At 35.7% G+C, this 24,925-nt stretch overlaps 1 protein-coding gene across 1 annotated transcript in view; it reads left to right on the forward strand.

The window, feature by feature from the left end:
- Window positions 1–24,925, forward strand: part of PDZRN4 (PDZ domain containing ring finger 4) — a 349,858-nt gene that overhangs the window by 1,620 nt on the left and 323,313 nt on the right. The window contains exons 2-3 of the mRNA XM_059402905.1: window positions 1,566–1,652; window positions 3,542–3,646. Coding sequence (XP_059258888.1) covers window positions 1,566–1,652; window positions 3,542–3,646 — 192 coding nt within the window. The remainder of the gene's footprint in view (window positions 1–1,565; window positions 1,653–3,541; window positions 3,647–24,925) is intronic.

Raw genomic sequence — 24,925 nt, forward strand, 5'->3', positions numbered from 1 at the left:
TTTCAGACTGAATAAACAAGCCTCTTTGCAGCACCCCCTGTAAAGAGGCTTGTTTATAAAGCTGTTACTTCTCTTCTGGAGGACTTCTGCGCAGTGTTTGACATTGTTGGTCGCTGCCATGGTGAGCAAGGATTTAGCAGAACTTGCACTCCATTCAAGGAGCTGTTTTCATTCTTCAGCGTCCTGGGGAGGAGCAACACACGATGATTCCCGTTTGGGACTGCTTTGCCCTGCCTCCAACCCAGGCATCCAGTTTGGAAGCTTCTGTTCTTGAACCTTAAAAAAAAAAAAAAAAAAAAAAAAAAAAGAACTTAACTGTGAGGGGCTAAAATGTTTCTACTTTGTTAATGGGAGGCACAATGCTTATTAAAAGGCTGGAGGCTATCCCCGATTCTCTCTGAATCCTGTTTAGAGCCAGGTAGATTTACAAAATGGGAGGACCCAGAGAGAAGCGCAGAAATGTGCTCTGCGTTACCAGGTCACGTTTCAAGGTTGTAGGGAAGCCATGATTGATGGAAAGGAGCAGCAACTGGAATTATATGAGGGAAGTCCATGCAACAAGTCAAGCTATGATTCTGAGAAGTGAGGAACAACTACCCATGTTTTGTAGATTGTCAGAAGGCTTCTCCGTGCGCCTCAGAAATGTTTTCCCACTACCAGTAGGGGCTGCTGCATACACTGCTTGAGAAAAGCTCCTGGGAAGAGATGGTGGTGGTGCTTATGGAATTTTACCATGAATTGCCAAATGTAGTTTCCTAGGACAGTTAATAATACCCATAGCCTTACCTAGAATAAACCTTGAATGAATAAACCTTACCTAGTCTGGCAGGATTTCATTTTGCATTTAAATTGGTCTTCATTAGTAAACAGGTTATAGATATAATTCCTGATTGTTTTGCTATTATCTGGCCAGATAATACAGTTTTACTTAACACAAATCCTTTCTTTGTAAAATGCTGTGGGAATAATACAAAACCAAAGTAAGAATACTATTGAAAATTAGGATTACTGTAATTTAGATCCTGCATTACAATAACAATCCAAATATTACAGCCGAAAGAATTTTATCAATAACTTACGGTTACTTCAATCCCTCAAGACTTTCTGAAGTGAAGTGATGTTTTTACATAAAATAATTCTGAAATTTTTTTATTTTACTCTATTGTAAAAAAAAAAAAAATAAAAGTAAAGGTACCTGTAGGGTTTCCAGAAATTTGTTTTAAATTACAGTGAAGCCAGAATTAGATGCTGTATTAGGATAAAAGATAGAGAGTTGTGTGAAAATATAAAACCTTTAGACATTTTTGAAAATAATTTTTCTCACAAGCACTTTTTTAAAAAGTAAATTTAGGAAGAAATTAATGGTTGAATCTCCCAAATTCAACCATCCTTAATTTTAAGGTTTTCTTCTTTTCTAATGTTAATTTATTGACAGTTTATTTTTGAAAAAGCTTTTTTTTTATTTTTAAAAAAGCTTTTTTAAAAAGCTTTTTTCTTTTCTTTTTTTCCTTTTCTTTTCCTGTCCTTTTCTTTCTTACCTAGTTATTGTATCCCTTTTCTTCTAGGATGGAGAACATAAGCCATTCACCATTGTGTTAGAAAGAGAAAATGACACATTGGGATTCAATATTATAGGAGGCCGACCAAATCAGGTAATCTATCTTATTCATGTTTAATTCACTCTTTGGTTATAAAATAATAGAAAACCACTTTCATTTGTAGATTTTGAATGAGGGTAGCAAGTGATTTAATCTTTAAAATCATGGTTATGATAAAAAATATCAGATCCCTTAATGCAAATGTTCCAGTATATAACTACATTTTTCTGACAAAATGAAACAAACAAACAAAAAAAAAAACAACAACTAATGAACTAGACTACCCTTTGCTACTTTAGGGAAAAAAGAGAGTATGTTTCATATTTTATTTACATTGGATAGCCCCATTGGTAAACTTCTTAAACCTATTTCACACTGTGTATAGGCGATTTCTACTTGATAATATTAGGTAACTGGATTGCCTGATTATACCTTCTACTTACTAAGTCAACTTGTCGGTTTTCAGAGACTAACACAGACCAGGCAGTTTATAATGCATGTTGATTGATGGCATGAAAAGTTAAAATAAATTGAAATAAGGGATCATTGTTTTCACAGTTGTCTAAGAAATGCCATTTAAAGGAAGATAGTTGATTTGAAATACTGTTGGCTCTCCAGTTCAATCTTTTATTTCATTGAATGAATAATATTGTCTACATTGCTGCCAGTTGTTTTCAAAATACATGAGTTATAAACTTAAACCAGACACTGTAGTCACAAAGTTCTTTTATATCCTTCAAATACTACATCAACTTAATTTTCACCATAACTAGAAAAAGGTGGTAAAGTTAAAAAAAAAAATCATGTTCTTTAATTTTCTTAATAAACTGCCATGAAATTCTCACATCCTGCTTTGCAGATGTGGCCCAAGGATACTGGGTTAGAGTTGTTGGCCATATGCTATGTTTAGGTCAGGATGGCAATGACATATTTTCCCTCTACTGTTTAGTATTTTGAAAACCTAGCAACTAATGACTGCCGTGCTTCTGTTTCTAGAACAGTCCCCATTTATAATAAAAAGATAGAAGTCTTTTCATCATATCTTTTTTGTTTTGTTTTTTTCCTTTAAGGAATGTTTTTATAAAATGCCACTTAGGTGTTTGACATTTAGGTGACACTGGACATTTTTAAGAGACTCTTCAAATTCATGTTAAGGAAGGCTAATTAAGGGGAAATAATTTTATTTAAACTGCCATGAAGTAAAATGACATTTAAAATTATTATTATGGTATTTGGGCATTTTACCTAGATAGGTTTTGCAACATAATTGTTTTCCTGTGACTGGCCGAAGTGTCCTATTTATATTATATCGGTTATATGGTTGAGGTTTAACAATCATTAGGCTCATTGCACCTGGAAATGTGTAACGATTAGCTTTGAAAGGGTTCTCTTGCAGTTAGTGTTGATCTTTTGGGATTTTACACTTGAGTAAGCTCCTAGTCTCCCTGTGAATATAGTCAGAGCTTTATTTCCAGAGGCTAAATTATATTTTCAAAACTATGGCCACAATATATAGTGAGACTAGATATGCTTTTTGTTTCCTTGTAACCCTTTTTAATTGCTACATCTCTTGAGAAGTAAGCTGCTTAATAATACTTTGAAGACCATCAATATCACCTTGTACATACCCTTTTCACATAATTTTTTAATGTATACTCAAAAACGTGAAGCGAATGGATAATCTTGTCAGAGATGCTGGACTCATTCATTAAAGCTGCCATCTTGATTAATGACCATTTGGTATTAAGTAAGTTAAAATTCAGTGCCAAATCTCCAGCTAAGAGAGAGAGAGTTGCATGTTTAGGGAGCATTGGCAATGTTACATTTATTAAATGTCCTTTATCCAACTGAAATTTTGTCTACATTTTCTTATTGCTAATGGTTTTGCTTTTGTTAATGTTTTTTTTGTTTGTTTGTTTTTGCTAATGTTTTATTTTTGATAGAATAAGGAAGAAACATCAGCAGAAGGAATTTATGTTTCAAAAATTTTGGAAAATGGACCTGCTGACAGAGCAGATGGCCTGGAGATTCAGGACAAAATCATTGAGGTAAGACTATAATATCACACCAATATGAGCCATGGAAGAAATATTGGGACCTTTTAAATTTCCAAACTTACTGGTTTACCTTGGTGAGGCACTTATTAAAGTATGTATCTAACCAGAGTATACTATATCTGTCTAGAGTATACATCCAATCTATATCAATTACTAGACTTAAGATAAAAGAATATATCACCTGAAATTTCCAAATGTGTTATAAATTACTCTCCTCATACACTATGAAGATAGTTATGTTATTATTAAGGGATTAATTTTGTATTACATTTCAAAAGATGATAAATCTCTGCTAAAGAACATTTTCGAGGAGGAAATATTACTATCTTTGAACTTGTGGATTAGTATATTACATGGAGAGTTTGGAATTTCTTCATTTAATATGGTTTTCTTAATTTACCATTTCTTAGTTTAATATGCTTTTCATGTTCATGTATTTTTTCATGAGGAATTTTTTCCTATTGTGGGAACTCGTCATTTTCTGTATTGTGCATTGTAGCTATGTTGTTAAGGGAGTTGACAAAGTAAATATATGTAAATTAGTAAAATTTGGGCTGTAATCATGGAATTTTAGGTCGCTGCCATTTACCACCAAAGTGCTTTTGAAAGTTTAACTGGTTGAAATAGTATTATTTGGTGTTACTGAAAATGATTAGATTACTTTTAACAGTGGGATTATTTCCAGTGTATTAGTAAAGGTGTAAGTAGGAGTTTGGAAGGTTTCTTAGACTCCATTCTTGGAAATACTCTGTTTATTATAGATTATATAATAATTAGTGCCATCTTTCTGATTATCTACATAAAATAGCTGGATGGAGATTGTTTTGTCCTATTAAGCTTGGAGTAAAATTTTAGATATTCATTCATTTTCTGTGCATTGAAAAAGTTGAATTTTGAAACACGGGTGGCTCAGACAGTTAAGCGTCTGCCTTCAGCTCAGGTCATGATCCCTGGGTCCTTGGGATCAAGTCCCTCATTGGACTCCTTGCTCAGCAAGGAGCCTGCTTCTGCCTCTGCCTGACACTCCTCGCTTGTGCTCTCTCTGTCTCTCTCTGACAAATAAAATCTTTAAAAAAATAAATAAATAAAAGAGTTGAGTTTTGAATAATTTGACCTTGGATAAGAGTAAAGGATGCAGAGGAGCCAATAGTGTTTTTGTTTCAGAAAAAAAGCTCTTAACATCAAGAAATTAGCTGACTACGGACTTTGGGGAAGGGAGAGAAGGTGACCTTTGGCTGAGAAACTGGGTTTTATCTGAAGAGGTCTCTTGTATTAAGATTTTCTCCTTCTAGTTGTGTAGCCAAGAAAGTATAGACCTACTTTCACTGATGCTATCCAGTTTGTCTTGACAATTTGCCCAGTGGAAATATTTATATGCTGCAGTTTGTGTAGTCAGAAATTTTCTATTTCTACTTGTGTTTGTGCAATATGATTTAAAGGGCCACATAATTTAAACAACAAAAAATGATCCTCATTACTCTCTGCCTTATCTCTAAAGCATTTTGATCTTTCCAGTTGAATGGAAAATGAATGCCTACATTTGATACTCTTAGAAAGGCAGATGGAACCCAATACATACATTCAGTTAACACACACACATATACACACACAGAAACATGTAATGGGGATTTAAAAAACAGTTTATCCTAGCTAGGCAACAATGTTGTGTATGCTTCATTACTGTTGTATTAAAGAGGAAGAAGAAGAATTTGTTTTTTATATGGTGATATAGCACTTTATTAAAAATGCATTTTTTTAATGTGAAGAGATAACTTGACAAAAACTATGGTTGATAAATCAAATGTATCTAACAGCTAGCTAATACTGTTACTAATATATGTCAAAATAATCTTATTTAAATGATTTAGAGAGTGAAGACTGACCATGTAAAACTAAATTATAAATAATAATTAGCTGTAGTATTATTATTTTACCTTGATATGCATATATTATCAGTTAATGATGAGCTTGAAATTTGCCTCAATCATACAAATTTATCAGTGTATCTTTTATGCCAGGGTGCATTGTAATAGGCATATTTTTATTATACTTCTCTAATGGATTCATGTGAACACATTTGCAGTAGAAAATGAATTAGATGGATATACATATTTTTGGATTGCTGTCTGATAAATAGCATGAGACATTTAAAAAGGAATATTATTAGAAGTCTCTCATATTCAGTTCTTCAGTGATGCCATCAGCTTTTAAAGTGAATATTTGTGTGACCATATATACACACACACACATACAAGTACGTTGCTTGTTCTTGTGCGTACATATGTGTAAAAGATCCTATGTTTAACAATTAGTTTAGAAATACTTGATTCCTGTCAGTTATTTTAGTTCATCTGCCATTACAGTATCAGTCAACTTTACACATTTTTTAGTAATAGGAAACTAATATGATTTCATATTAGTTTTATTTCATATTAGTTTTATTTCATATTAGTAATATGAAATCATATTAGTTTCCTATTACTATTTCTTGGTTTATATATTACATATTAATTTCCTATTACTACTCCTATTACTATTACTAAAAAATATTACTAAAAATATGATTAATTTGAAATGTGCAGAAATAAAATAGATTTTTAAAATAGAGTAATTTAGTTTTCATTTTTTGTGCTCAGTGATTTCTTTATTGAACTGATTTAATGAGATTTTTTTTTTCAGTTTTTGAATTTGCAATGGCTATGCTGGTTTATACCTTGTGCAACAAATATATTTGTTAGCAGTACAAAGTACACAGTAGTTCATATATTATGAAATTATCCATATGAGCTAAGTGCCATTGACATATTACTAAATGCTATGAGTTCTGTGATATGTGACTGGAATAAACAAGAGAAACTGTTAGACAATTCTTTTTTTCCCACTTACGGTCAAGATGTACTAAAAATGTTTTGTCTAGTGAATTGCTAAAAGCACACATTACAACAGTTTTATGAATTGTTTTTATAAAATAACAAGATTTTCTTAAATCATTCATTTGGTGGAGAAAGTAGACATATTAAAGGTCTGGTTCTGTAGATAATTTAAGAGATATTATGAATTCTAATAAAAAATAGATTTATTTACCAAAGTTTAATAAAACCCAACAACTCTAAAAGTATTATTTTTATTTATTTTTTTAAAAAAGATTTTATTTATTTATTTGGCAGAGATCACAAGCAGGCAGAGAGGCAGGCAGAGAGAGAGAGAGAGAGAGAGAGAGGAGGAAGCAAGCCCCTTGCTGAGCAGAGAGCCCGATGTGGGACTCGATCCCAAGACCCTGAGATCATGACCTGAGCTGAAGGCAGAGGCTTAACCAACTGAGCCACCCAGCCGCCCCTAAAAGTATTATTTTTAAAATAGTCTGCAATCCACTGAAGTTGATCAAATTCAAGAATCATAAAAGAAAAAAAAATCACAATTGTAGTGTAAATCCATGTCCTAGTTTTCAAATAATATAAAGAAAATTAATTTTCAGAGTCAGTCCGCTTGAGCAAAATTATGTTTAGTAGTTTGTAGATGTTTACACATCCATATTTGTTAAAATATTTTTGGTGTACATTCAGAAGAGAAATCCATTGTGTAATTGGAGTTATAGTATTAGGTGTTCAGAGTATCCCTGGAGACCAAAAAGGCAGAAGACATTATTAAAGGCATTTTGAAACATGGCAAAAGTTCACACAGACCAGGAATTCACCAGAGTATACATCCCAATAAAAGCGTCTTTTGCATGCTGTTTTACATCCTTTCAAGACTCACAGGAACCACAGAAGAGTTTCGATACTATCAGAGGCTTGTGCTCCATTCTGGAAGAGGACCGTAGCATTGCTGTGATTATCATCCTGCTGAGATGCCCATGGGGTATGTGGGAGTTGAGAATCAAAGTTCACTGCTGCTGCCTGCAGTTATTCCTCTGTTTTATTCCTGTGATGCTGATAGCAAGCAGTACAACCTTAACCCCAGAGTGGGAAAGTGAATAGAAGGGTGGGGAGTCATATCTGGCTCTTTGTTCCCACTCTCCTCCCCACCCTTCCCCCCAGATCCTAGCCAGGGTTGGGAGACAGGAAAGTCCACCCTTCTCCTAGCTTCTGGAGACCAGGGAGTAGGGGTGGAGGTCTGTGAAGTCTGTGGGAAGAACAGTTTGGAGCAGAGAGCAGCTTTTTGTAGTTTATATATTAAAATCTTCTATTTATTTAGTCTGAAATTCATACCGATGTGCAGTATACAGGACATTTTCACTTACTTTAGAAACAGTTCCCACATCGGACAATGTCAATGTAGAACTTTCTGCAAAGTGCTGACTGTAGTCCAGAACGAAGGAACTTGACAAATGCAATGTCTCAAAGAGAACTTAACTATTCCCACCTGCCAGCCACATGAGCTATTAGTTCTGGAGTGGTGTATCTTTAGCATTCTTCATCACCGTGCGGCTAAAGTAAAAATCTTTGATGGTTATCATGTTTATTTGCCTACATCTCTGCACAGTTCATTTATAGGTGTTAACACAGGAAATATAAATGCAGATCATAGCTAAACATTTAGGAACGCTGTTGAATCGGATCTACAGTATGCTACCCCTGCGTGTGCTTGAGGCACGGTGTACCTTACTGTCTCATAAAGCAGCTGTGCTAATTTGTGTATGCTTAGGAAGCATTTGCAAGTTTTGTAGGTCACTTGTCAATCTGGTGGGCAAATAGGATTTTGACAAATTGCTGTTTAATTTGAAGACGTCGCTGAACTCTTCAATAACGGATTATCATTCCACATTTTTAAAGTGTTATAAATCAATAACATTGATAGATTATCTGAAAGAATTAGGAAAGAACTGAAAGCAGTTATGTCAGTGCAAGTAACAAATTGTAATTGTAAAGCAGTCATGTTAGTGCCAGTAAGGCATTTGTCATCATGACTAAATGCTGCATAAACCGACTGCAGTTTTAATAGGATATAGTTACCGATATATAATTGTATATTTTAACGTATCTTTAAAAGTATAGTGGTGCAGTGGGAAGAGCATGAGTCCTGGAATCAAGGAAATCTGGCTGGAATTCCTGTCCTGTTTCTTGAAATATGTGTGACCTTGAGCAAGCTGGTTGTACCTCAGTTTCTAGGCCGTTTATGTTTACTGTGTACAGAAAGTGCCTGACACAAGACAATTCTTAGAACCCACCATCATAAGCCTGATGCATTTCTCAGCTTACACAAGTACTTTGTTCTCCAGAACGCAGAGACAATGGGGGCAGGGCTGTTTTTCTTTCTTGGAGAATTTAAGTCACTCTCCTCAAATTTTAGTCATTCCCATGTTTATAGATACCAGCATTTAGATGGGTAAATGTAGGAAGTTTGAACTCCTATATTTTCACATATTTATAAGGACACGCGGATGCAAGAAAGCCCGTGGGGAAGACTTCCTAACTATGCACTTATGATTTAATCATTCACCAAATATATATTAATTGCCTAATATGTGCCAGGCAGCATCTCTGTGTTATGCAAAGAAAGAGCAATAAGAACCATTCTCTGCCTACAAGTATCTTGTGGCATACAGGTCCCATTTTCTGCCTGTACAAGGCAAAGCCGTCTTTCATGGGAAGCTGTTCCTTCAGTTGTTACAAACTTAAATGGACGTCACCACCATATCTTGGTGGAATGACACTGTGGTTTTATCCTAGTTTTCCTGCTCTCCCTGGAGTAGTTCAATTCATTTTAAGAAATCATGATGTCAGGTTAGTAAAGTAATAGAATCTGAATATAAATCAGCATTGTGGTTTCAGGAAGAGGTGTGGGCTTTGAACTGGGGTCTTGGCCTTGGAACTGATGCTAGGTTATCTTGCAAAGATGTTTCAAACTTTAGTCTTCTCAGTTTCTCTCCTGTAACTATGAGAGTAAAAATAGCTAGCCCCTCAGATCTTCAATCTAGATGATCATAGTGTTTTGCCATTCTACTGAATTTCCATTATTAATAAGTATCATTTTATTTTAACTTACCAGGAAAAGGCTAGAAATGTCTTTATGCTATTAAGCTTTGTTTGTTGGCTTTAATGGGTTAAGCATTATTTTATCTATTTTAAATTTATAAGGTACGAACTTGGGTTTGATTTTTTTTTTTTCTTTTGAGTGCTAAGCTTCTGAGTGAGGACACAGGACCACCACACATGACTGCAGTTTGCGCACTGCACATGGGGTCAGAAGGTCTGGCAGTGGTTCCCATTTTCCTCATTCTGTACTACGGAAAACCTCATCAAAGCACCTATAACATTATTTTTTTAATTAAAGTATTTCACATCCATAAAATGTTTTATTAGTTTCAGTTGTACAACATTCAATATTTGTGTATATTGCAAAATGACCACTACAGTAAATCTACTTAATATCGTCACCATATATGGCTACAGAATTTTTTTTATCTTATGAGAACTTTTGAGGTCTGGTATCTTAGCAGCTTTCAAATATGCAACACACTATTTTTAACTATAGTTACCATGCAGTTTTTTACATCCCTATGACTTATTTATTTTATAACTAGAAGTTTGTACCTTTTGACTCCCCCCTTCAACCATTTCATCCAATCTCTGGCCACCATCAAACTGTTCTCTGTATCTATGAACTTGTTTTTGAGAATTATACAGTATATGTCTTGCTCTGTCTTACTCATTTCACTTAGCACAGTGTCCTCAGGGTCCATCCATGTTTTTGCAAATGGCAGGATTTCATTTTTTTCATGGCTGAATGATATCCCAGTATGTGTGTGTCTATGCGTTACATACAGGAGTATTACAATTTCTTTATCCATTCATCCATTGATGGAGACAGGTTCTTTTTATATCTTAGCTATTGTAAATAATGCTGCAATGAAGATTGCATAGATGCATATATGTTTTTTTTTTAAGATTTTATTTATTTATTTGACAGACATAGATCACAAGTAGGCAGAGATGCAGGCAGAGAGAGAGAGGAGGAAGCAGGCTCCCTGCTGAGCAGAGAGCCCGATGTGGGGCTCAATCCCAGGACTCTGGGATCATGACCTGAGCCAAAGGCAGAGGCTTTCACCCACTGAGCCACCCAGGCACCCCTGCATATATGTTTGGAGTTTAGTATTTTTGTTTTCTTCATAAATACCCAGAAATGGAATTCCTGGGTCATATAGTAGTTCTATTTTTAATTTTTTGAGGAACCCCCATACAGTTTTCCATAGTACCTGTAGCACCAATTTACATTCCCACCAGCAGTGCACAAGGGTTGCCCTTTCTCCACAATCTCAGCAACCTGTGTTATCTCTTATCTTTTTGGTAATAGCCATTCTAGCAGATGAGAGATGAGATCTCATTGTAGTTTGGATATGCATTTCTGTGATGATTAGTGATTTTGAGCATCTTTTCATGTACCTGATGGTCATTTGTATGTCATTTTTGGAAAATCGAAAAGGACTATTCTGATCTCTGCATTTTTAACTTAATTGTTTATTTGTTGTTGTTATTGAGTTGTGTGAGTTCTTTATATGTTTTGGATATTAACCCCATACAGATATATGATTTGCCAATATTTTCTCCCATTCCATAGGTTGCCTTTTCATTTTGTTGATGGTTTCCTCTGTTGTGCAGAGAGTCTTGTTGGTTTGCTGTAGTTCTACTTGTTTATTTTTGCTTTTGTTGCCATTGCTTTTGCTATCAAATCCAAAAAAATATTGTCAAGATCAAACTCATGGAAATTACTGTGTTTTCTTCTAGGAGTATTATGGTTTCAGGTTTTACGTTCCAGCTTTTAATCCACTCTCAGTTAATTTTTGTGTTTGGTATTTAAAAAGTGGTCCAGTTTCATTCTTTTGCATGTGACTGTCCAGTTTTCCCAACACCATTTATTGAAGAGACTTTTTATCCCCATTAAATATTCTTGGACCATTTCTCTTAATTGCCCATATATGCATTTCTGGGCTTTCTCTTCTGATCCATTGACCTATTTGTCTATTCTTATATCCGTACTACACTGTTTTGATTACTATAGCTTTGTAATATATTTTGAAATCAGGGAGTGTGATGCTGTCAGCTTTGTTCCTCTTTTCAATGTTGCTTTGGCTGTTCAGGGTCTTTTGTCTTTCATACAAATTTTAGGAGTAATTTTTGTATTTCTGTGAAAAATGTCATTGGAATTTTGATAAAGATTGCATTGAATCTGCAGATTGCTTTGTGTAGTGTGGACATTTTAACAATATTCTTCTAATTCATGGACACAGGATATCTTTGATTTATTTGTATCTTCAATTTTTTTTTTATTAATGTTTTGTAGTTTTCAGTGGATGGGTCTTCTGCTTCCTTGGCTAAGTTTATTCCTAGATATTGTATTCTTTTTGATTTAATTATAAGTGGTATTATTTGCTTAATTTCTTTTTTTCACAGTTTGTTATTAGTATATAGAAATGCAACAGATTTCTCTATATTGATTTAATATCCTGCAACTTTACTGCATTCATTCATTAATTCTGACAGTTTTTTGGTGGTGTCTTAAGGTTTTTCTGTATATAATATGCCATCTGCAAAATAGTGAGAGTTGTATTTCTTTCTTTCTAAATTGGATGACTTTAATTCTTTGTCTTGCCTAATTGCTCTGGCTAGGACTTCCAATGCTAAAATAAAAGTTGAGTAAAAGTGGCAAAAATGGGTATTCTGTCTTGTTCCTGAGCTTAGAGGAAAAGCTTTCAGTTTTTATCATTGAGTGTGATATAAGCTGTGGGTTGTCATATATGACCTTTATTTGTTCAGGGATGTTTTCTCTGTACCCACTTTGTTGGATTTTTATCATAAATGGATGTTGAATTTTATCAAATGCTTTTTCTGCATCTGTTGAGATGATCATGATATTTAACCTTCATTTTATTTTTTTAAAGATTTTATTTATTTATTTGACAGACAGAGATCACAAGTAGGCAGAGAGGCAGGCAGAGAGAGAAAGAAGTAGACTGCCTGCTGAGCAGAGAGCCCAATGCTGGGCTCGATCCCAGGATCCTGGGATCATGACCCGAGCTGAAGGCAGAGGTTTTAACCCACTGAGCCACCCAGGCACCCCTTTAACCTTCATTTTATAAATGTGGTCTATCACATTGTTGATTTGTGGCTATTGAACTATCTTTGCATTCCTAGAATAAATCCATTCTTTGTCTTTTGATTAGATAATTTATTTACATTTAAAGTAATTATAGATAGGTATATATTTATTGCTATTTTGTTCATTGTTTTCTGGATGTTTTTGTAGTTTTTCTGTTCCTTTCTCCATCTCTTGCTTTTTCTTTTGTGGCTCGATGACTTTCTTTAGTGATATGCTTATTATCTTTTATGTATTTTCTATAAGCTTTTGCTTTGTTATTATCATGAAGCTTATATGTAACAACTTATATTTGTAACAGTCTATTTCAGGTTGATAATAACTTAAGCTTAAATGCCTTAAAGCCTGGATGACTTAGTCAGTTAAGGGAATGCTTCAGCTCAGGTCACAATCCCAGGGTCCCGGGATTGAGCCCTCCATTGGGCTCCCTGTTCAGGGGAGAGCCTGCTTTTTCCTCTCCTCTGCCTACTTGTGCTCTCTCTCTTTTTGTCAAATGAATAAATAAAATCTTCTTAAAAAAAAAATGCATTGTAAAGCTCTACATTTTAACACTCCTGCCATGTTTTATATTTTTAATGTCATATTCCTCGTCTTGCTATCTCTGTATTTCTTAAATAATTGTAGTAGTTATGGCTGTTTTTACTACTTTTGTCTTTTAATCTTTATACTAGCTATGTAAGTGATTAATCTACTACCTTTAATATATATTTATCTTTACCAATGAGATTTTTATTTTTATATGTTTTCTTGTTGCTAATTAGCATCCTTTCTTTTCAGCTTAAAGAAGTCCCTTTAATATTTGCTAGACCAGTTTAGTGACAATGAACTCCTTCCGCTTTTGCTTATCTGAAAAACTAATTTTTCCTTCAATTTTGAAGTGTAATTTTGCTGGGTCATGTGTTCTTGGCTGGAGGGTTTTTTTCTCTTAGCCCTCAGGCCTGCAGTGTTTTTGCTGAAAAATCTGATCATTTTATGGAGGTTTCCTTATACATAACCGTTTTTTTCTGTCACTGCTTTTAAGAGTCTCTTTTTAAATTTTGTAAATTTTTCTTTTTTTTTTTTTTTAAGTAGGCTCCATGCCCAGTGAGGAACCCAGCCATGGCTTGAACTCACAACCCTGAGATCAAGACCTGAGCTGAGGTTAAGAGCCGGACACTTAACTAACTGACTGAACCACCCAGTTGCCCCAAGATTCTGTCTTTATCTTTAACTTTTGACATTGGAATTACAATATATCTTGGTGTAGGTCTCTTTTGGTCTCTCTGAACTTCCTGGGTCTAGAAGTCTGTTTTTCTCTCTAGATTAGGGATGTTTCTAGCCATTATTTCTTCAAATATGTTATCTGCCCCTTTCTTTCTCACTTTTCCTTCTGGAACCCCTATAATATGAATGTTGGTACACTTGTTACTATCCTGTAAGCCTAGTAAGCTATCTTCACTTTTTTCTTTTTTTCTTTTTGCTACTCTGATTAGGTGAGTTCCATCACCTCTTCACTGACACTTTCTTCTTCTTCATCCAGTCAACCAGTCTACTATTGAACACCTCTGAGGATTTTTCCATGCAGTTAATGGTATTCTTCTACTCTGGGACTTCTGTTTGGTACCTTTTTTTTTTTTTTTCTTTTTTTAACATTTTCTTTGTTGAAATTTTCCTTGTGCTCATTCTTTTCCCAAGTTTGGTGAACATGTTTGTGACCATTGCTTTGAACTCTTAATTAGATACATTTTTCCCTGTTTTTTTTTTTTTTTTTTTTTAACCTCCCCGAGATTTTATCTTATTCCTTATTTGGAACATAATTCTCTGTTTCATTTTCCTTGATTCTATGTGTTAGTTGAAACAACCTCCTCTCCCTGTCTTGAAGAGTTGTCTTTGTGTAGGAGATGAAATTTACTGTTTAACCTTGCCCTAGCTCTTGGTGATGGTCCAAGTAGACTGTTTTATTTTTAACAGCTCTTAGTAGTTGAGTATGTGCCAAGACCCATCAGTGTCCCAAAGGGAAGGATCTCAACACCTAGATTCAGACTGAATAGAAGCCAAGCCCACAGGCAGCAGCTTCTTAGTATGCAAATATATATGTGGTACCACAAGTGTAAATCTTCTTGGCCACTGAAACAGGTGATCTAGAGGTGTTCTCTGTTGGCAGTTGCAAAAATCAGGGCTCCAGGTGAGTGTATAAATTCTTTTCTGGGGGATACTGGTGAGAGTCGTGAGCCAAGTGGAGAGTGCAAATATGGCATCCCCTAGCCTCTATTCCCCGAGAGCACCTCCGCAAAGTCTAGATGTGTGCCAATTCTCAACCTGTTCCTAAGGCCAAAGCTCCAGGACAAGATAGCCTTTCTCAGAAAGATTGTGTGAGTGTTTCAGTCATCAGCTGTTTGTGCAGTGCCCTGGAAGTGGGAGTGGTAATCTGCCAAGAACTGCCTTGCCAATTGTTATAGTCCCAAGCAACCCATGAATGGAAGCAGCTTTGGCCTCCAGAGCCAGGCATTCAAGAGTTGGCAGCCACAGAAACCAAGTCACAAAACATAAGAACCAGGGCTGCAGGTGTATGTGGGAGATTCCCTTCAGGAATGTGGCAGAGGGAGAGTACAAAGCTGGCATCATCTGAAAAAAAAAAAGAGAGAGAGAGAGAGAGAAACATGGTGCCTGCCAGCTTTAGCAAGGTAGAGGACCAGGGTGGAAGATGACACCTGCCTATTAGAGTATACAAATGTCACACACGCACCACCACCACCACCAATCCCCCAACAGAGAAAAATGTGGTGCCCGAGGGCCTTAGTGAGGCAGAGCGGGAGCTAGAGGTTGGGACCCATCAGCCCCTATCCCAGGGAGCATCCCTGCCCACCCCTACCCCTCAGACCAGCACATTAAAATTATCAAAGAAGTCTCTTTTTCATGAAGCCTGAGCACTTTCCAAAGGGCTGCTTCTGTGTAGGGTCCTGGAGTGTGTGAGTCTGCACATGACCCCTTTAAGATTCATTTTTCAGTTTGCCATAGCTTTGCAGGTCCCATGGGTGCAAGCCCCACTGCTCTTCAAAGCCAGATGTTCAGGGGGTTGGTCTCTCAGGTGCCAGGGGTATCCAGGGTAGGGTACAGACTCCTCACTCCTCAGGAAAAAACTTGGGTTTTGAGTTCCCTCCGGTTTACAGGTTGTCAGTGCACTGGGATGGGAGGTAGGGATTACCAGGAGAGTTTTTCATCGTTTCCTATCTGCTTCTCGGTCCTTTTCCTCTCTTTTACCCAATGTGCTGGGTTCACTGCCAATTGTAGTTTTTTCCAGAGGAAACTATTCCATATAAATCTGTAGTTTCACTGTGTCCATGGGAGGGAGGTGAGTTTAGGATCTTTCTACATTGCCTTCCTGAACCAGAATTTCCCTGTAACGTTATTGAGATTTATTTTAAAATGAGATCGAGAATCGATTTTAACTAAAATTTCAAAATGGTCATTCGTCACTGTCCTGCGCCCTCCTTTTCCCTTCAGTCACCTTGGTCATCTGGCACCTTCTTTCTCATGGTCTTATTTCTTTGCAGCAGCATTTGTCTTTTGAAAATAATGTCTTTAAATTCACTTATACCAATAGACATTTGAATGATTAAAGTTTGCCTCACCGGGCCAGGTATCTGAACTTTACCTGGAGGTAAGGCCTTAATGATTCTGGAGCTTTTGGCATTTTTGTCTTGAGCACAGTAGCTTCTTGAGTGAACTTGTCCTTCACCCGATCTCTACCATTCCCAGCTCAGCCTGCTTGCTACTGTCAGCATTGTCATTATTTTGCTCCTTTGTTTAAGGTCCTTCATTAGCATTCTGTTGGCAACAGGATAAAATCCAAATTTGTTAGGCATAAATGGAACTTCAAAACCTTTTCTTTCAGTTTAGTTTAATTTTATTTTGTTTTTTAGTTTTTGCTTTTAGACCCTCTACCTTAGGTACATGAACACCCCCCCCCACCCCCCACCCCTGCAGGCTTCTTATTCCTTCTTTTCTTTTAACCTGGTGTTCTCACCCCTCCCCCACATCTTTTCTATAGCTGGCAGGTTTCCGATATCCTCAAAAATCCTCCACTTCCCCAAAGCCCTTCACAATCCATCTGTGGATTATCTCTGTGGTCAGTGCATTTCTATACCCCTCACTTTGATAACATTTTTCATATGCTCTGCAATGTATTTATTCTCTTGTTTTCTTCACCTCTCACAAATGAAAGGGTTTCTTTAAAAAGTGGTTTAGGATTTTCTTGAACTTAATACCTCCAGCACCCTTTCTGCTCACAGCATTGTGCCTGGCAAACTGCAGGCATTCTGTTAATTTTCTTTGAATAATGGAATAAATAAATGGGTAGACCTTAAGGTCAGCATTTCAGGCATTATAGTCTAGATGCAAGGGTTTTCCAGGTGCCAGGTGGGACATCCCTGAAGGTGGTGCTTGTAACAGCCTATTCTTCTCTTTGCATCTTTATTACAAGGTCAGTCAGAAGTTGAAAGAGTTACTGCTACTTAAGTTTCAAAATCTCTAAGAACTAGTGGTAGTGGACTAAAACAATTGTATTTCACTAGACTCTTCTATCCTGTAAATAAGAAAGAACCCAAGTCTACAACAGTATTTCAAATTCAATTTATATAAATGCTTGCATTGGATCTGAAGATGTGTGTTTGCCTTCACCCTAACACTACTTTTCATTATTAAACTTGAGGAACACAGTAAAGCTGACTGTATTCACATGACTGCCTGCAAAGCAGATTTGCAGAAAATGGCACTGGAGTGAACATGGAATTGAACAAAAACATGATTAACCAAAGAGGAACTGAAAGATGAAAGATGTTTTCAATGTTTCCAAGCCTTGTAAATGGTTTGGTGAAAAGATAGAAGCTTCGTAGAATACTGGAGAGTGGCTGGGAAGACTCTTTGAAGTTTTCATGGTGAGAGCGACTTGGAATAATTAACAGTAGCCCCAGCTGTGAGGCATTCTGTGGAAGCTTAAGGAACAACTTACTAAGCTTGTGCTGGAACTTTTTGAGGCAAGTTTTAAAAGGTTGGGCATTCATAGAATGCATGCTGTTGTATTTCTAGAAGATGTCGGGTTTTTCTTGGACATGAAACAATGTATATGTTTTGGTTCACTGTGTATAGAAATACAACTGATATTTGTAGATTGGTTTGGTATGGTGGAAATTGGAAGAGGTTCATGAAAGGATACAAACTTTCATCTATAAGATGACTAAGATATGAGGGTATAATCTAAAAAATGATAACTATAATTGATAACATTATGTTTGATCATTGATATTTGTTGAGAGTAAAACTTAAGTATTCTCACTAATATAACAAATAAGATGGAACAAGGGCCTTCCATATTTAGGTAGAATGCCTTGAACTAAGTGACAAGCACTACTGACTGTCTTGCTTGGCAGCTACTTTTGCTGATTAATATAATGAAAAAATAATAACCAGTACATATCAGTACAGTCACACTCTCACAGGAGTTAACTCATCGCATCCCCACAAAACTTCCTGAGATTGGTGTTATAGCTACTAGTAGTGTCCCCATTTTACTGATTGAAAGCTGAGGCACAGGGCTATCCAGTAATGTGCCGGTGTCACAGAGTAAGAGTTCTTGGATCTGTGCCCTCAACCATCTCTCAAGGTAGCTAATGTATATAATAAGTCAGTTAAAGTCCGATTTTGATCATATTAATGGAAGGCGGTATATGTTTGGCTAAGGAGTTTAGTTTTTAGAGTATAGGCAATGAGGAGTCAGTAATCATATCTGAGCAAGGGAATGACTTGTGTAAAGCAATGGTTAAAAAATTATTAAAAGATTTCACTGGAATATGTAAATAAATTGATAGTGAAGGCACTTGAGACAGGGAGACTAGTGGGTCATCATCACAGTGGTCCATATATCAGTTAATGAGGGATTATAGCAAATAAAATAGAAAACTACCAGGAGGTAGTAACAGCCTAGTTACTTTATTCATCATACTTCTCCTGTTTCCCTTTGTCTTCACTTTCCTATAGCATGTTTATCTTAATTCAAAAATGGTGTTTAGTGCTTATTTTTAAGTAAATTTTTATAGGAGAGTGACAGATCACAAGTTCTAGTGTAATGAAGGATCAGAGTGAAGCCATCCATGTAGCCAGCATCCAGATGAAGAAACAGATCATTATAAGCACCCAAGAATCTCCGGTATTCCCCCGTTCCATCATTACTTTCCTCTAAGATTGCCTCTTTTTGAATAGTGTATACATATATATATATAAAATCATGTCATAGGTATTCTTTAAAGTATGGCTTCTTTTACTTAACATTTTGATGATAGAACTCACTGATACTGTTGCATCTAACTGTAGTTTGCTCATTCTCATAGCTGTGTAACATTTCACTATATGACTACACCACAATTTAGTTGTCACTTTTACTACCAGTGGAACTGCTAATTCTGGGTTATTACAGTACAGTCTGCACATTCTTGCATGTGTCTTTCAGTGAATATGTGCATGCATTTCTGATATACATATAGGACAGGAGCACATTTTGTACATTGCAGAATCCTAGGATATGTACATGCTCAGCTTTAGTAATAACTGCCATACAGATTTGTTAAATTGGTTGTAGCAATTTACATGCTTACCAACAGTGCCATGGATGGTTCCAGTTATTCCACATAACTTGCAAAGACTTGCTATCATGTGTCTTTTTAAATTTAAGCGTCTAGTGAAGTGGTATATGCACAATTCCTTGATGTCTAATGAAGTTAAACAAGTTTATATGTTTATTGTCCATTTCAGTATCCTTTTCTGTTCACTTCATGATGAATGCAAAAATCCTACTTTTCTCGGTACCTTGAACACCTAGTATACTGCCTGACACAGAGTAGGTACTCGGTTGTTTGATGAATGGATTAATACATGTAAGACTATTAGGATAAAGCAAATCTAGCATCATGTTAAAACCCTGTACTTGACATAGATGAGTGTGCAATAAATACATACTAAATGGATGTAAATAGCATTTCTAAGTTTCCTTGAAATATATATCTTTCACAAAGCAATTATACTCTTCCTGTCTTACCCAGTTATCTCCTGAGGAAAGTGATTTTGTGTTTCTTTTGACATTGTCACCCTTGATCATATTTGCATGCTCGGTTTTTAATGTTACTCTTTTTTAAGGCCAGTCTTACCTGTATATATCCCTTCACAGTTCTTTGTTACAGTGTCACAGAGATTAATATGATCCCTAAATAAAAACTTGTGACCTAGATACACTGTGTTACAAAGACTTTCACCTTACTGAATGTGTGGGTGTTATTTTTTTCACAATTCTTTCCAACAGATAAGCATGATCAAAGAAAAAGTCTGTTCTTCTTCTTACCTGAACTTTCACTTAGTAATTTCTTTTTATAACCTGGAACTTTATAATGCATTATCTACTCTTAGAGAGAAGTAATTTTTCTTTGGATCCAAATTAGAGCTCTACTAATGCCAGATCCTATTGCTTCAAAATTAGGTCACTGAGGCATACTAGGGCAGCCCTAAGATAAAAGTAGATTTCCAGGCATTCAAGTGATAAAATAGAATCTTAGAGCCAAAAGAATTGGTTGGCTGAAATTGTTATGCAAGGAAACAATTGAGAAATGATTTTCATATAAAAGTAAAAAAAATGCTGAATACTCTAACAATATTTCACATAATTAAATATTTTATAATGTGGAATCATGAACTACCAAATAAATTATCTGACTGTAAATACATAATTGTCCAATACAGTGAGAATTCATAAAATATATTTTAACACATACAGAAGTCATATACCAAATGTCTCTTTATATTCATCATCATAATGAGGACAATAATGATTATAAAGTCTAATAATAGCTCTAATATTTATGGAGTCTTTACTGTGTGCTGAACATGCTGCTGAGAGTTATATATAATAAATATATTATTGCAATTAAAGGATGTCAATGAATAACAACAGTTTAAACTTGATAAGGTTCAGTTTCATCATAATCCACTTAAATTATGTCTCGTGAGAAAATATAGGTCAGTTTATTTGGAGGAATAGTAACCGTGAACTATTGTATAGTGAAGGCCTATGTAGTTAAGGGTTCTAACAACTCTTTAAACCCACAAGTAAAATTCAGATTAATTATAATATTAACAAAGTTTACTGCTTAACAAAAGAATGAAGGAAGTACGGCGATCACTATGTCTTTTCTTATAGCATTTAGAATTTGTAATACCTTTCATTGTTAAAAGATCCCAAAATGCAAAGGGGTACATGCACTCCAATACCTAGAGCAACAATATCCACAATAGCCAAAATATGGAATGATCCGAGATGTCTATCGAGAGAGTGAATGCATAAAGGTGTGATGTGTGTGTACGTATGTATATACACACAATGGAATATTATTCAGCCATTCAAAAAAGAATGAAATCTTGCCATTTGCAACAACATGGATGAAACTAGAGTGTGTTATGCTAAGGGAAATAAGCAGAGGAAGACAAATACCATATGATTTCACTCATGTGGAATTTAATAAACAAAGCAGATGAACATAGGGGAAGGAAAGGAAAAATAAGAGGAAAACAAAGAGGGAGACAAACCATAAGAGACTGTTAACCCCAGGAAACAAACTGAGGGTTGCTGGAGGGGAGGGGGGTGAGGGGATGGGGTGCCTGGGTGATGGGCATTATAGGGAGGGCATGTAATGTAATGAGCACTGGGTGTTGTATGCAACTGATGAAACTCTACCTCTGAAACTAATAATATGCTGTATGTTAATTAAATTGAATTTAAATAAGAAAATTTTTGAAAGATCTTGAAATGCTTAGTGAAGCAGGTTATAGGAAGGTGCTTCCTTAGCTCTGAATTTCCTGTCGTTTGTGTTGGGCTGGCAGAAAGAAAGGGCTACTTAAGATGGCGAAAGTCCCCGCCACAAAACCTGAGCTCGGACAGGAGAACAAAGACCTAAGCAGGAATCTGAAAACCCTCCCACCCCGGGCTCCCGTGGACCAATGGGACCCTGACAAACGGGAATCTGAGACCCCCCACCCCGGGCTCCAGGGGACCAATGGGACCCCGACGAGCAGGGGAAATATCCAAATAAGGGAAACTTGCCAAAATACCCCTGAACTCCCCTAGAGGCCCCTTAAAAGCCCCCTTCTCCCTGCCTTGGGCGTGACTTACGCCACTGGGCTTTCCAGAGTCAAGGAACCTCACTGGAGGGTGCCCACCTCTTCCCGGCGCAACTTTCCTGGCTCCCCTTCTCCTGAGCCCTGAAACTTCCCCGGAGAGTGTTTTTAATAAATCTTGCCTTGTACCCACTTTGCCTGGTGTTGTGTTTATCTCGCTGGAAAAACTTTAGTTTGTGTGTTTTAAGCTTGACACACATTAACCTCACGTCCACTTTCTCCTTTATTTTTAGGGTATAACTGGTATAAATCCTAGGATTCATAGTGTCCTAGAAATGTCTAGCCTGCTAAAATAGAGGTCGTTAAGTAAAAGTTTTATAATAGAGACTTGACTGTTGGTTCACGGAAAATTTTTAAATCCCATTCCATGAAAACTTGAAGAGAATTTTCTGCTGAGAGTATAATTATCAAAATTTTACTATTCATATTTTTCCATATGTAACTTTTTCACTAATGAAATCTCCATCCCAATTTATATAGTCTTGATCATTTTTTTTCTAAGAGATTTATACTATACATGTCAGTAATATTTGTGTCATTTTAGGGATTTAGCTTTGGATTTTTATCAATTACTCAACCAGGAGCAGTTGATGAAACTTGATCTCTTAGGAAGATTAAAACTTAATGCTCTCGCTTATCATCTTTACCATATTCGGATTAATTCTTGACATGGGGCTGGTTATGTAATATAAAAAACTAAAAAGGATATATGAAATATTTTGTTTTACCAATAAAATTCCAAACCTCAGATCTGTAGGGAACGTGCTCTGTATTCCTTTTACTACCTGGAAAAGAATTTAATAGTAATATGCTTATTGTTTATTTTCTGGAGAAAAACCCATATAGGAAAGAAAAAGAAATGTTAATTTTTAGATTTTTTTTTTTAAAGAATATTATGGGGGAGGGAATTTTCTAGAACATTTACATGTATAAGATAGTGAATTCTTCCTCTTCACTTTTTCATGTTCTAGGAGTTTTTAGGAGTGTGCAGGTTAAGTTATAGGAGGTAAGGAAGTACATAAATCCTGTGAATTTCTGTAAGTATGTATGTATATTTGTGCAAATATGTGTGCATTTGCTCTCTTTGCCAAGTCTGAAAGTAATGAGTCAGCACTTTGATATAAGGATCCTTTCTAATCCTTATTTTGGAAAGAGCTCCTGGCATGCAAATGAGTGGCTGGAGTTAATGAGCCATAAGGAGTGGTTTATTTGGAGTGGAAATGAGCTAAAAAAATCAAAATAAACATTTACTTTGTTAGGCTTCAAAAGCGTCATTTAGACACAGAAAAAAAATGTTAAAATGATTTATCACCTTCTTTATCAACAAGGACAATATTACTACCAAGTTCTCCATGGGAAGTATTAGGAAACAATAGGAGTATTAATTGTTTTACATTACTGGTATCTTTTGGAAGGGAAGTGTTAAAATACAATCTTACAACATTCTTAAAAATGCAGTGAAAGCATCATGTTTCATACCTGTTGCTCATTTTCAGCAACCACTGGACATCTTAAAAATAAGAAGTGTTTTATATTATTTGTGCAGTTGTTAACAGGAAAGCTATTGTGTAAAAATGTCATTTAAAATTCCTTTTTCTGGCAGCCTGGCTGGCTCACTTGATTTAGTGTCTGCATTCCTAGGGTCCTGGGATTGAGCGCACATCGGGCTTCCTGTCTGGTTCTGCCTCTCCCTCTGCCCCTGCTTCTCTCTGTCTCTCTCTGTCAAAGAAAGAAATAAAATCTTCAAAATAAAATAAAATAAAATAAAATTCCTTTTTCTTTTGAGGGACTATTCTTGGAAATTCTGAAAGCCAAGTATAAAGGTGAACTTACACAGTGCTCAAAATGTAGCTCTGGCTTACCTTGTTCTTTGTATATTTACTGGTATATATGGATATTGCTGAAGGCTTTAAGGTCCCAGTATTGTTTAAATGATCTAAGACTTCTTCTAATGCTTTTTTCAAAAGAAACTAAAGTCTGAAAACAGTTAACTCATTTTCATGCCAAAATGTTAAGATCTATTTCTGGTTATTTCTATCTCTTCATTCTATGTCAAGCATTATTCAAATACAATCTCTAAAGCATTGTTAGTTTTATAGATAAATTATGCCTGTACATTCATTGTATGATAATGCCAAGGAATACAAACAATTCATCAATTTTAAAAAAGGATTCCAGTATTTTATTCCCTGAGCAAATATAACTGGAGAGGTTATATCCTTGTCGATAGTTCCAGCTGCCAGAGTTATCATACTAGGGTACTTTACAAATAGTTACTTATTTAAGGAATTATCAGTATTCCTATTGAGGGGTGGGGGCATTGGGAATAATAGAGTGTAGAAAGATTCCTGGATTCCAGATTAGGATTTAATTCTCAGAAGGCAACCCACTAGTGAGATTGTTGTCAGTGGACTATTTCAGATTCTATGGTTTTAGGAGAAAATCTGCTGTAGAATATAAGGAAAGGTGCTTATCTCTTTTGTTGTGACCTATTTCTGTTTCTTTTTTTTCAAAGCCTTTTGGATAGCTGTTTTCTCTGGTCTTGCCTATATTGTTGAAGAACCTCAGGGCCTTTTTATTAGTCCTTTTATAGACCAGCTTCCTTTCTAGCTGACTCCTAAAATAGGTAGATATGTCTTAAGTCTAATTTAAAATAAACTGGATTTGCATTTTTTTCTATTTTCTTGCATATCACTGTACTCTAGACTAGAATAAACCTTTACTGGGCGCTATGCCAGTCAGCCTAATGGTGAGAGAAGCCCACTCTGGTGTTAATAAAGTGTTGCTTTATACTAGTACATGTTCGAATATCTTTGTGGGCTATAACCGAATTATACAGTTGTTATGGGAACATAAACTCTCATGTATATTTTTAAGCATTTCTTTTGCCTGGACTAAAATATGTTATCGTATAGACATTATGATATTGATGTAGTATTTGTCTTCCACCTGTTTTTAGTGGTTATTCTTTCCTTTTTTTTT

Source organism: Mustela nigripes, chromosome 6 (assembly GCF_022355385.1).
Source record: "Mustela nigripes isolate SB6536 chromosome 6, MUSNIG.SB6536, whole genome shotgun sequence".
In the NCBI taxonomy this organism is placed as follows: domain Eukaryota; kingdom Metazoa; phylum Chordata; class Mammalia; order Carnivora; family Mustelidae; genus Mustela; species Mustela nigripes.